Source organism: Pieris rapae, chromosome 19, assembly GCF_905147795.1.
Source record: "Pieris rapae chromosome 19, ilPieRapa1.1, whole genome shotgun sequence".
Lineage (NCBI taxonomy): Eukaryota > Metazoa > Arthropoda > Insecta > Lepidoptera > Pieridae > Pieris > Pieris rapae.
The window spans coordinates 2,999,316-3,012,634 of NC_059527.1; the positions used below are offsets into that span (position 1 = coordinate 2,999,316).

The following is a 13,319-nucleotide window of genomic DNA, read 5'->3' on the forward strand; positions in this document are numbered from 1 at the left end:
CTTCTCCACACCTTTTGGAAGGGGCAACTAGAATCATCTTTACTTTTTATTTCAAATGTGCCATTTTAGGTAGTCTAAATGGAATAAATGATTTGATAAAACAATATGAATGACATAAGCCCTTGCTTGGTCACGTGACCACGCCTAAAGAAGCCATAATGGTGACGTCAATATATTTGTCAATAAAAAAGAAAACACAGGTCAAAAAATCACATATCCTTTAATGCTTTAACAATACATATACTATACAATAGACTGTTTTGCAAACGCGACCACGAGGCCGCATTCGCCTCCTCCACAGCCTGCAAAGCGCCTTTTAACTCCGCACTCTGCGATATAATTTTCGTGTGCATTTTCAAAAACAGACCCAAATAGGCCTGCGCCAATTCAAAATCTTTATTACTCTTAACCATACAGTTGATTAATAGAACAAATTGTTTCATAACATCAAATGACCCTCCCACATCCGGCGCCATATTCGACACTTCCGCTTCAATAGCAGCTGGCGACATCTCTTTTAACTTCATGACACAAACGTCAAAGTCATCGTCACTCTCGCACGCATCTAATTTCTTTGCAAATGGCGTCAATGTTGATAAAGAATCCGGTATAAGGAGCTTGGTTTTCTCGTCATTTCCGGTATCAAATGCCATTTCTAAGCTAGGTATAGTTGGAAGGAAGAACGGCGCTGATTTTGGCACTTGTACCACTTTCGCTTTATTTCTCTTCTTGACGATATCTAAGTTGAGTAAATTGAGCCAGCGAGATGTCGACTGACCCGAAAGTGTTAGGAGTTCTTCGCTGATTTGTTCCGGCGACTTATATTCGGGCTCGCCTAAGTCTATTGTTCCTAAATCTTCGAGGTCTGGCTTTTCAGAGACCGTCGTTGGTAATTCTAGAAAGGAATATTTCATTATAAACCAATTGTCGAAGCAATACAACCGATCTGTACCAGCCTAAAGTTATACTAATATATTGCACACGGATTTGTTTGTGCCTAACATTGTGTCATACTAAACTGGGCTCACAGAATTTTTGAATTATATGAATTAAAATAAATAAAGGTTATTTCTATACATCGGTAGTGATTTTTAAGAAGAGATGCTAGAGATATTTTGCTTTAGATAAAACTTGGTATATTGGAAAATAAATTTGACGTGATGCATTGATATGTTTAATGTAATCAGCAGTTGGTGCATAAACCCGATAATATATTGTTTCGTTGGAAATCGATCCCAGGAGTACCAGATCTCGCTGTATGGTAGTCTAATTTATAGTAAAAATAAAATACGTTTATTTTGGAACATAAGATCATCAAGGTATCACTTATTCCACGTCATTAAATTCGAACCTGTAGGCATCTTTACTAATCGGCAAAGAAGACAGAGGCTGTAGGCCGAGAGAAAAAGCCGGCTTAAAAAACTCTCGGTACTCTTTTAAAAAAGGCAAATCATCAAACAATACTACAATATTTAAAACAATTATTCAAATCTGGACTGAAACTTAAAAAGAAACTTACTCAGTTTAGGTACAATAGCAGCTTTCCTGTCAACTGGTTTGAGGAAAATCCTCTCATATAAAAGTTTATTGGCCCAAAGAAAAACGCCCAATTCTCCCACGTGAGTGGTCGCCAAGTAATCGTTCGTCGGCGACATGCTTAAAGACGTACATGGCTCTTCTACCTATAAACAATTAAATATATTAGAAAAATATATTCCAAAAATAGTGTTAGGTATACATTATTTGATCTCATAAATGGCTATTCATAATTGTAGACTACAATTGAGAAAAATTCTACTGTTATTGTTTATGGAGTAGCTCGTAGAAAAAAAATACAGAAGAAATAATAACCAAATTAGTTTTTTTAAATATAGGCATTTATAGAATTTCTTTGACCTTATGAAAATGAAATTGAATAATGAAAAAATATTAGAATTTAACTAATTACTACTATTTTCTGATTCGATTATTCCATAAAGGGTTTTATAACCACAGATAAGAGTTACTCAAAAAGAAGAATAGATTCTTTAGATATTAATTTAATCTTAAATATATAAACAAAAGTGGAAAAATTACAAATGTTATAAATTTTGTTATTTCTCTTGCTCTACAGTATGTCATATGGGGATTAAATTTAACATTTGTGGCTAATTTTTAATAATATCGCTATTATCGGATGTGAAATTTAACCATGAATACCAACATAGTTTAGTTATTTGAAAACATAACATATTATCTATAGTAAAAACCAACTTTCAATGCAATACTTACTGAAAATATATCCACTAACTGCGCACTAGGAATATCCCAAGTGCAAATTGTACAGTCCATTGATGTACTTATAAGCCATCTGCAAAACAAATAACTAATTAGAATCTGTTTTATCTTTTTAAGCATAAAAAATTTTAATGCATGATCAGTGTTTAACACACATCCAAATAAAAAGATTATTTTTGGCAGTTTTTACCAAATTTTTAAGGAATACATAACATTATTTTAAAAAATTAAAATTTGATAAATCAACAACAACAAAAACAAAATTCCTTAAATAGGTATATAACAACATTTTTTTTCGAGTTTCAACAATGAAAACAAAACAACTTATCAATTATAGGTACAATATTAAAATAAATTACCTGCTCTGAGAATCAAAATCAATATCATTTATTTTTCCAGTATGACCCTCAAATGTCCTGACAATATTCATAGTATCAATATCAACAAGAGTTATAGTAAAGTCCTCATGTGCTAATGCCAGTAAACCACTTTCCCGGTGGCATTTTGTCATCGCTACAGCACTATCCAATCTCATGACATGGTATGGATTCGTCTCTAAAGAATATAAAATGTCATAAAATTAATATTCAATAATGCTGTAATAAATTCCTCATAAATAAGAGAGCAATATATATAAGCTACCTATGACCGACTAAGACTTTGATGCCTAGTGTAACGACAAGTGTTTGAAAATAAAAGACAGGTGTATTCAAATATATATATATAATAGAATTTAAAAAATACAAACCAGACTTGAAACGCCAAAACTTCAATTTCTCATCAGCTCCAACTGTCATAGTTCTCTGATTGCAAAGATCCGTTTCCACGCCTCTCACAGCACCTTTGTGTGCCTGTAACTTATCATTTCCATAGTGGCCTCTGTACAACCCTGATTGCATATTAAATTTGTGTACTTGACCATTGCTGTAACCTGAAATTGTATGTTTATCATTTAAGTAACAGTTAAATAACAGTATAAAGTTTATTATTAAAGAGTCGAAAGTCAGAACTAAATAGGTTGTTGGTAGGTTTGCCTGGAAGAGATTGCTTGGTAGCGATAAGGCCGCTTGTTGCATCCCTTGTAATTTTTATGTATTTGTTATTTGTGTTTCTTTGCAATGAAGTGTGAATAAATAAATAAATACAGTTCCCCTATATCAATAACATTTTTATACAAAAGTTTAATCAACAGGTTTTTAGAATAGTAATGCATTAATAGTTATACTCTCTGCTGTGATTTCTTTGAAACTTATTTTAAATCATTATAAGAAACATTTTGCTATTAAGTAAATTAATATGAGATTGTTTTATAATATAGGCAATTAATACAACTCTGAATTTTAAAACAGATAGAACTTACCTATTAAAGCAAAATTTCCACAATGTGTGACTGTAATACATGTAGCTCTAACCTTTTTCTCAAAGGTGGGAGGTTTTAACTTATGTTTGCCCATACAAAGTTTGTTATATGACCATGTTGTTGCTGTTTTCATATGTTGATGTAAGGAAGCAATACTGTCCCACTGTTTATCTCTCTGCATACAGGAACTCAAATGTGATATTGGCTCTATTATATTTGTATCTTTTTGGAGTCTTTCTGTAAGTCATAAAACATTAAATTATATACAAGAAACATAGATGTTGGTTGTAAAGATGGATGTTGAACATTTTATTTTTCAATTGAGTTCTGTTGGTTTGAAACCTTAAATGCACCAATCAATTTGTTGAAGTGTTTGCAGTATATATTGGTCAATACACATGTTGTGCTATTTGACAGTAAGAAAAATAAAATGTTATTGAGAGTGATCTTTATACAATATGGCTTAGAAAATTATGTTTTTTTTTATTTAAGTACAATTTTTTTTTAATTCTAGCTGGATATCACCTACTTTTTCTCTTTGAATTGTTTCTATTAATAGAGGCCTTGCCCAAACTTTTGTTAAATGTTTCAGTAACTGTGTTCATTATGTGTAATGAACTGTCTCCTCCAGCAGCCAAAATATTTTCCCCAGTGGGTTCACAATATCTTACTAAATGAGGTGGTTTTGCATGTCCTTCTCTGTAAGATAAAAGTATACAAACACATTATTCTAAGCTTTGTTGTTATTATTAGTATTCACATATTATAATTTCATTTAAAATATAAGCATACCTCTTCTTTAAAAGTCTGGCTCCTCCATCAGGCATGTCAAATATCCACATTTTTAGTGAATTGTCCCTAGAATTTGTAATCATCAGTGGCTCTGACATTAAACATTGTAAGCCAGCTATTTTTGCTGAGTGTGCTTGTTGTATTTGTGATATAACAGTTTTTTCTTCTAAATCCCATGTTACAATATGTCCATTATCACTGCCAGTTACCATTACTGGTACTCCATCCATTCTAAATGAAAGAGCGCTTACTCTACCCCAATCATTAACAAATTCCATTACCACTTCATCATACTTTATATTATGCAAATATATCTTTCCATTCTCTAGAGCGATGGCGACAACATCAACAGCTGGAGCAGGCTCAGTAACCGTTACAGCAGAATTCCAACGGTTAAAAGTATAAACAAGTTTTGATGTTCGAACATTCCATAATTGAAGTGTGCCTTTTTTACTTCCAAGTAATATTTTATTTAAGTAAGTGGGAGGATGACAAATTGTTGATATTTTAAATGATTTTTCAAATTTCAATTCCAAAAACTCTGACTCTTCCTTAATATCAAATATTTTAAGAACATTATTTTTATCTATAGATATTAAATGAATTCCAAAAGGTAGTAATTTATGAACAGCAGCTTCGTGGCCTCTGTAAACATGTTTTAGTTCACACCCTCGTCGCCAGGCGTATATATTATTTTCACTGGCTGTGTAAATATGAAAACCATCCCCAGCCATACAAGTTATAGGCCCTGGATGTTCGCCACTTACGCTTAACAAGCGAAATTTATCGCAACCATATGTATGAAACCATTTTCCAACGCTGGTACAAAGCAAAGTTTCACCTCGTCTTTTTATAAATCTAGCAACAAAAGGTACATGTGTACTAACATAACCTAGTACCCGAGCGCCGGTAAACATTTGACTGGTGGCTTTATCTTCCGACATATTTGTAAAAAATTTAAATACACATATTACACTGGCACGCAATCACAGGTTTTCTTCAACGTTAATAAATTTTGTTATAAAAATAATAACACCTGACCCAAGGCAAAATATGAAAACATGGAACTTAAAAACAGCTAGCATGGGTTTACACTTTACATTTTACAATATTCTGAAATTGTATGTACTGTCAGTTTGACCGTCCCAACATATCAGTTTGACAACTATTTTTGCCATGTCTTTGGCCTGTGCCCTCTACTGACTGTTTATTATATTCTGTGAGTAGGCAGTTTAGTTTATTATACATTAGGTTATTTCTAATTTCTGAGTATAGCCCGCATTTTAAGTTTATTGTAATTTATGATCTAAATAAATAGATTTTCTATTATGGAAACTATATTAGAACAACAAAGAAGCTATCATGAGGAAAGAGAACGGACCATGGACGCCATGGTTAAAGAGATTTTGCAGAAAAAGACAGGAGTAAGTTGTATTAGGTGTTTTGTTTATATGTCCTAAGCTTGTTTAGTTCCTTTTATTTGATCAAAAATATTAACTTATATTTAAGATAAAATTATAAACTTTATTTTTTAGCATCGAGAAACTATCAATGCAGATCATCGACTGAAGAATTTACATGATGCAAGTATTTTACCATAGTTTCTGTTTAACTTAACTTTAAGTCAATCCTGTGCATTTAAACTTTTTTTTTTGTTTAACACATGTTTTAATCCTAAGCTGATTTTCAGACGTAATAAAATTAGTAATTTGTTTAGTCTTTATTGTGTTATCAAGCACTATATACTTCAATAATAATTTAAGTACACACTCTTATCCATAATAGATTTCACAATTTGTGTTTGTTGTGAAGTGTTCTTATTATACATACAATTACAGAGATATATTGAGTCAACAATAAGGCTTAAAGAACTATATGAGGACAAAGATGGGCTAAGAAAAGAAGAAATTGCAGCTTTGTCTGGTCCGAATGAATTCTCAGAATTTTATTCAAGACTTAAACAAATTAAAGAATTTCATAGAAAACATCCTAATGAGGTAAACATCACATTGTACTTTAGTGAAATATATATTTATTCTATATCTTATATCAACTTATATATTATTAAGACATTAAAGTGCTTTATAAAAAATCAAGTAACTATTTTGATTTTAAGGGATACTTTCCAATGACTAATTATTTGTTTATTAACACTTTACATTACAATATAAAAAATGAACTTAATCAAATTAAAAGGACTGCCTGGCTGCCTAATCGCTTTCGAGAGATTTCTTCCAGGCAACCACTCGCACACTAATTGTCATAGAAGTTGAAGATAATTTAAAATAATTGACATTGCTTCATTGGGTCATATTTATTAGAAGATGTGTATTACATGTACATCTGTCTCAAACCAAAATATTTAAATTAAATGTTATTTTATAATTTCAGATTTGTGTACCAATGTCAGTTGAGTTTGAAGAGCTTGGCAAGTTGAGAGAGAACCCTGCTGAGGATTTCACAAGTAGGAAAATATTTAATTTTTACTTTTTTATTAGCATTTTTTAATATAAGCTTCAATAAATTAGGATTTTGTATAATCTTGAGATATTAGGAGCCCATAAGCCTGTAGGTACTAATCATTACCTTATAAGAAAAAAAGAGATGAGTATCTCATTAAAATTAACAATTCAAGCTAAAGTAAAAAATTTGCTTACATTTGATATCATATTTAGTAGTGTTAATCTACTATTTTATAATTTTAAAGATAATAAGACATTGACATTACATGCTGGATAGAGCATAATGGATACATTATTGAGTTGTGTCTATTGTCTATACACATCTGGACATTTTATTAAAAAATATATAAATTGAATATATATATATTAAACTTTTACATTAATAATTACCAAATCATATCAAATAATAATCTTGACTTATATATCATATTTAAACTAATAAAATTATAACATAAAAGCATAAAATAAAAGTTAGGATAAGAACAAGATGTTTGGCATATTTTTTTAAATATATACATAAATTCATGTTCTATATTTATTTTTATAGCCCCTGTAGAATTCACTGATGAAGAGGGTTATGGAAAATATTTGGATCTACATGAATGCTATGATAAATATATCAACCTGAAAGGAATTGAGGTATATTTAATCATTTACATTTGTATGCTTAAAAAAACACTTAGCTCCATATCTGAAGTTCAATTGACCTTCAAAAGCTTAAAGATTAGTCACAAAAGTAATTTCAAACCGGAAGGTCTATTTATATTTAATCACATTGTATTTTGTAAAGTGTAAACTTAGCACTACAATGAGCACAGAGCTCATATTAATTATGTTGCAGTATAGTCGTTAAATCAGAGAGTTAATTGAATCTAGACAGTTATTTAAAGATCAATATTCAATCAAGTTGCTAGCATTTTGATTTAATCCATCGTCAAAAACGTTTAGCTATGTCTGACTGAGCATGATTGAATGACTCCACCATGATTATTCCATTTGTTATTGTTGTTTCGATGTGATCGTGAAGAACAAAGAGCTTGGTAATTCTGTGTTTTGTTTTATTCTACTTGAATGGTTAGTTTAGTTAGTTAGTTAGTTAGTTAGTTAGTTAGTCTTGTTGCCTTCCTAGGCTCGTTTAGGAAACACGTTAAACGTTTCGTTCACGCACTTGTATGACGGAACTTTTGCGACTTTGAAAATCGATACTTAATTAAGTTTCTAGAGATTCAATTAACACTCTCATTCAACTTTACTGCAACATTCACATATTATATACTCATCACTTCAATCTTTTTCTTTTTGCCCAAAGCAGTAGGCCAAATAAATGTAATATGTATGAGAAACTCTTCTCCAGGGTTACAATTAAGTTTATAGTACTTCACTACCTTGTATGAAACATTATTATGGTTTTTAATTTATGATATGTAATTGTACTTTTCAGAAAGTGGACTACATAACATACCTAAGTATTTTCGATCATCTGTTTGACATACCAAGGGAGCGTAAGAATAGTGATTATAGGAACTATATTCGTGCACTTTTGACATATTTGAAAGATTTTGTCAGCCGTGTGAAACCATTACTGGATCAAGCACAAGAAATGGCGTTAGCTCATCAGGAATTTGTGAAGCAATGGGAAGCTGGAACATTTCCAGGGTGGCCGGTAAGTATTCAAAATAAAAGACTAGATAAACAAAAAGACGTTAATAACTAAACAAAAGTTTTCATAGAAATACATGTTTGCGTTATTTGGTTTTAAAGTGACGAAAAAAATATAAAATAAAAAAATGTAATTATATTATAATCAAAACTTTTTACAACAACATCGATTACATACATACCGCTTATATTGTCCAAAATCAAAGGTCCCGTCTTAATTCTAATGTATTAGGTACTTAAAAAGAACGTCATCGGTTTTTACGACAAATATGATCCCTTTTATGTTATAACAGATTTTGACTGTACTCATTGTAATAATAATAATAATAGTGGTATTTGAAACAATTTCTTATCTCTATCAGAAAGAAACGGGCGGTGCGCTAACCAACGTAGGTGCTCACTTAGACTTGTCTGCATTCTCCTCGTGGGAAGAATTGGCGTCTTTGGGCTTGGATAGATTGAAATCAGCTCTCATGGCTTTGGGGCTTAAATGTGGTGGTACATTGGAAGAGAGAGCACAGAGGTATGATATTTATTCTGAAATAAAAATTTGTCAAAACAAATAATTATTATAAAAATTTATTTTCATTAATAATTTCAAAACAGGATATATTTTATCATTACTCCAACATAAGGAAAAAATTGACCAAAGAAAGAAATCTTTTTTTTTTTAAATTTATTTACGGTCGGTGTTACAGACTAAAAATAAATAGATGTTTGTAGCGATGGATAGTAATGGTTGCAATGTCTTTTCTGTGTAAAACTTAGTCGGTAAATATTTCTCTTTCGGTAATATATACAATAGTGAAATAACCAACAAGAGTTAACTAAAATATAGAGATAAAAAGTAGTTTCTATAGTTATTATACACTTTGAAATCGAATAGCTTTGCATAATTTTGATTGGACAACATGTCTGACAGTCACAATACTCAGGTCATCATTCATTTGCTTTTTATAAATCATTTTTTTTAAATTAAATTATATACCTTAAGCAACGTCAGTAAATAAACTTCTGAACTTTCTAGATTATTCAGTACAAAGGGGCAGACGGCCTTGGATAAATCCCTAGTTGCCAAAAAGGGGGGCAACAAGGCTAAGGCATCAGCTCACCAAAGACACAAGGATATTGCGGCTATTGAAGCTCAAGCGTACAGGTATTTTCTTTGCAAATTAAAAATGAGAGTACTTCAAAATTGTTTTGCTATTTTAATCTAATTCAATTTAATTCTAAGCTAAGTAAGGAATTTATATTTTCACATATCAGACCAAAAAGCAAATATTAAATTGTATTTATTGATTAAAATAAAATTTGGCCGTTTAATCGCTTGCACACAATATTTTTTCTGTTATACCGACACAAACGTTATTTGTGTTACACAAATTGTATTAATAGTATTTAATTTCTTCGCATACACATGATTTTACTATTTGCATGTTTGAACGCTTTTTGAAGGCACGAGATCTTATGGATATATTGATTTTTATACATACTATAACAAAATAAAACATATCACGATACACAGCTTATTAATACTTACATTGAGGTTTAAATATTTAAAAAAAATTAACCAGTTTGAAGTTAGTAGATTAATGTTATAATTTTTGTTTTAAATAATAAAATGTCTTTAATAATCCAGGTTCGCTACTTTAGTTAGTAGTACGCGCGCCGCGACCATAGAGAATGTGACCCGTAGAGCAGCGCGCGCTGCCGGCGAAAGGCGGGATGAGAGTGACGATGACAGTGACACATCTGTCGTCGCTGACATCGACTCTGACGATGATGAGGTTCCATACAACCCTAAGAATCTGCCGTTAGGATGGGATGGCAAGGTATGTAAAATTAAAAATATGTTTAATTAAATATCAGCACTTGGCTAAATTCCTTGTAACTTAACAACTTTCAGCCCCGCTAATTGTGCTCAAAGTTTGACAGATAGCTGTTGACATTTTACAGACTAATACAACAATAGATTCATACTTTTTTAATGTTTGTGTCAAAAAATCTTCATATATTTTTAAATAATTCCGGAATGTTTGTTGTTTGTTTGTTGTCTTGACGAGTAAACTCTAGTAACGATAATTACGTCAAAGTGACTCAATATACTCAATTACTTTTAGCGAAACGGCTGCACACGATACCTAACCCTTCAAAAACATTAAAATCAAATCAATACTTTGAATATATTAAAAATATTTTACTAGCAGTGCCTAAAAAGGTTTTTATAATATTTTAATGCGTTCACCTCTGTTCACTTACATCTGTGTACAGTTATAGTAGTGATAATTTCAAGTCCATTAACACTATTAGCGGTTGTCATGGCTACGTTAATGCATGCAGTTGTTTTGCATACGTCATGTAAAAAATTAAGTAAATCAAAAAATAAGCTCAGGCTTTCATAGTTTTATAAGCGTGACGATTTCTTAAATCGTAGTAGTTACGCTCCTAGAGTATAGCCAGATGCAGGCACTATCTTCAACTGTTAGATGGCAATTAACAGTTCATTATCTCGGTTATATTCTATTGTTATACATGTGTGATTAATATGGAGTAAAATAAAAACTCTATTATTTAAACCAACCCGATTACCAAGGAACCAAACAACTACTATTTTCGTTGCATTGAGCATGAATACTCTATACAAAATATATTTTTTGGGTGATTGCATTATGAAAAAATAATATTTAAAATGCATAGTATTTAAATATTATAAATGAACATTTGAAAAACTTGCCCATTTTCAGCTATTTAAAATATGATTTATCAATCTTAATATTATTTGTTAGATATGTTATTACATAAATGCTTTTTGAGTAAGACAATATATAAAATAGGGTTATTTCTCAATATAAAAAAGTATGTTCTCGCCGTTTAAATGTTTACAGTTTTAAAACTACGTTTAATTACCGTATGGAATGGAACCGTTCGGTAGTCCCGTAGGTCAGTTGGTCTAGCGTTTGTTTGATTTTACAAGAAGGAAATAGGATCCTTTATTAAATAAAATAATAACAAAAATTCAATAAATCGCATAGCCAATAGTATAATCCGTCATCCATATCTATACTATTTATTGGCTATGCTATAGACGGATTTCTGTGTCGTATTTCATTTATCTTAGTCTAAATGCGCATTTATTTTAACTTTTACCTCATGCGTAGTTGAAGAATTTACGTCTTGATAACCTATAGAATCTTATTAATGGAACGTAATTATTATAATTATTTATTATGCATTTTATCTGATGTAATGAGTTGTTATTGTTCCAAGTGAATTCCCTTACCCGACCATGTTTTACATAGCGCATAGTTAGATAATCGGTATCGACTGACTTAGGGAAGAATCATTGTCAAGACTTTAATCGGGAGTCCTAGTTCTGCGAGGCCTCAAAAGACCCATTTTCGGAAAATAATAGTATAGAGAACTACTTTTGTATATCTATCTGCTATCTAGATGCTCTAGTGACTTTAGCCAAGTTTATAAGGCAATGTAACGTGGAAATGATAGTTACATCTGTTTAGTAACTAAAGTATTTGTTAAACAAGAAATCCTTTACATTTAATTTTCTTGTAACAAATTCTCATTTCTATTTTATTTTACCAACTCTGATAAATACAAAATTCTTTCAAAATTCAATGAATGTCTTGCGTTTTGTCTTTTAACCCTGAAATAATGATTTGATGAGATAAAATTGTTATTCCCAGAAAATTATAGACAAGATTCTAGATATATACTAGAATCTCGGACAAATGGGAATGAACCAATCAATATAAGGTCAACGAGGCCTATTATATCGTAAAATTATTACATTCTAGTAGATACTATTTATACTTTGTAATCGCCAAGACAACTTACAAGCTTCATGAATGAAGCAATCATTGCATATTGGTCAATCATATACTAACGATAATATTTGAAAATGAATTTTAATCTCAATATAAATTGCAATTATGTTACACAATTTATTTTCATCGGATGAGAGTTAAGCTTTCTGCCCGGCATAGAGTTCTGCAATAGAGTCTGCAAAAAATACTGCCCTGCAACATCTTTCGTTAGTATTTGAATAGGTACTTAAAGATTTCTTAAAATCTTGCAAATTTGTGGTTTCAATTGTATTTTACCGTATATTTTTTTCAGCCTATCCCATACTGGTTATACAAATTACATGGATTGAACATCAGCTACTCATGTGAGATATGTGGAAACTACACGTACAAAGGACCGAAGGCATTCCAACGCCATTTCGCGGAATGGAGACACGCTCACGGAATGCGATGCCTTGGAATACCCAATACAGCTCATTTTGCTAATGTCACCCAGATTGAAGATGCCCTTGCATGTAAGTATACTTAATTGAACTTGAAGTGATTCAGAAACGAGTCTGACTCCCGTATACCAAAATCTAATACATTCTTGACGTATAGAAGTCACAATTAACGATCTCGAAGTCTCTGAATCTTTGGTTTATATTCAGTATGTTATAATAACTAAGACACAAAAGCAGATTCAGATAGACGCGCGGCTGCAATTGCCTAGATGTTTCAAATAAGAAAGATAAACAAAATACATGCTTATTTTTGCTTCAACTATAATTTGTTTTAGTGTGGGAGAAAATTAAAAATCAAAAGGAAGGCGAGAGGTTTGTTGCTGAAAATGACGAGGAATTTGAGGATTCTCAAGGAAATGTCGTGAATCGCAAAACCTATGAGGATTTGAAACGTCAAGGGCTCCTTTAAGATTAATATATTAATAAATATCTGAAGTTTGTTTCT

General features: G+C 31.2%; 2 protein-coding genes across 2 annotated transcripts; one reads left to right on the forward strand and one right to left on the reverse strand.

Moving 5' to 3' along the window:
• Positions 1–201: 201 nt before the first annotated feature.
• Positions 202–5,537, reverse strand: LOC110996205 (WD repeat-containing protein 36). The gene is made up of 8 exons (XM_022263772.2): positions 4,430–5,537; positions 4,167–4,336; positions 3,638–3,874; positions 3,026–3,208; positions 2,637–2,832; positions 2,272–2,350; positions 1,520–1,682; positions 202–895 (listed from the first exon to the last, which is right to left on the reverse strand). Exons 1-8 carry the CDS (start codon positions 5,371–5,373, stop codon positions 210–212), a joined length of 2,658 nt encoding a protein of 885 aa, XP_022119464.2. The 5' UTR covers positions 5,374–5,537; the 3' UTR covers positions 202–209.
• A 95-nt stretch (positions 5,538–5,632) lies between these two features.
• Positions 5,633–13,314, forward strand: LOC110996211 (splicing factor 3A subunit 3). The gene is made up of 11 exons (XM_045632377.1): positions 5,633–5,853; positions 5,965–6,012; positions 6,268–6,426; positions 6,821–6,893; positions 7,439–7,530; positions 8,333–8,554; positions 8,913–9,073; positions 9,578–9,706; positions 10,190–10,382; positions 12,685–12,886; positions 13,150–13,314. The coding sequence occupies exons 1-11, from the start codon at positions 5,758–5,760 to the stop codon at positions 13,281–13,283; spliced, it is 1,509 nt and encodes a 502-aa protein (XP_045488333.1). The 5' UTR covers positions 5,633–5,757; the 3' UTR covers positions 13,284–13,314.
• The last annotated feature ends 5 nt before the right edge of the window (positions 13,315–13,319 follow it).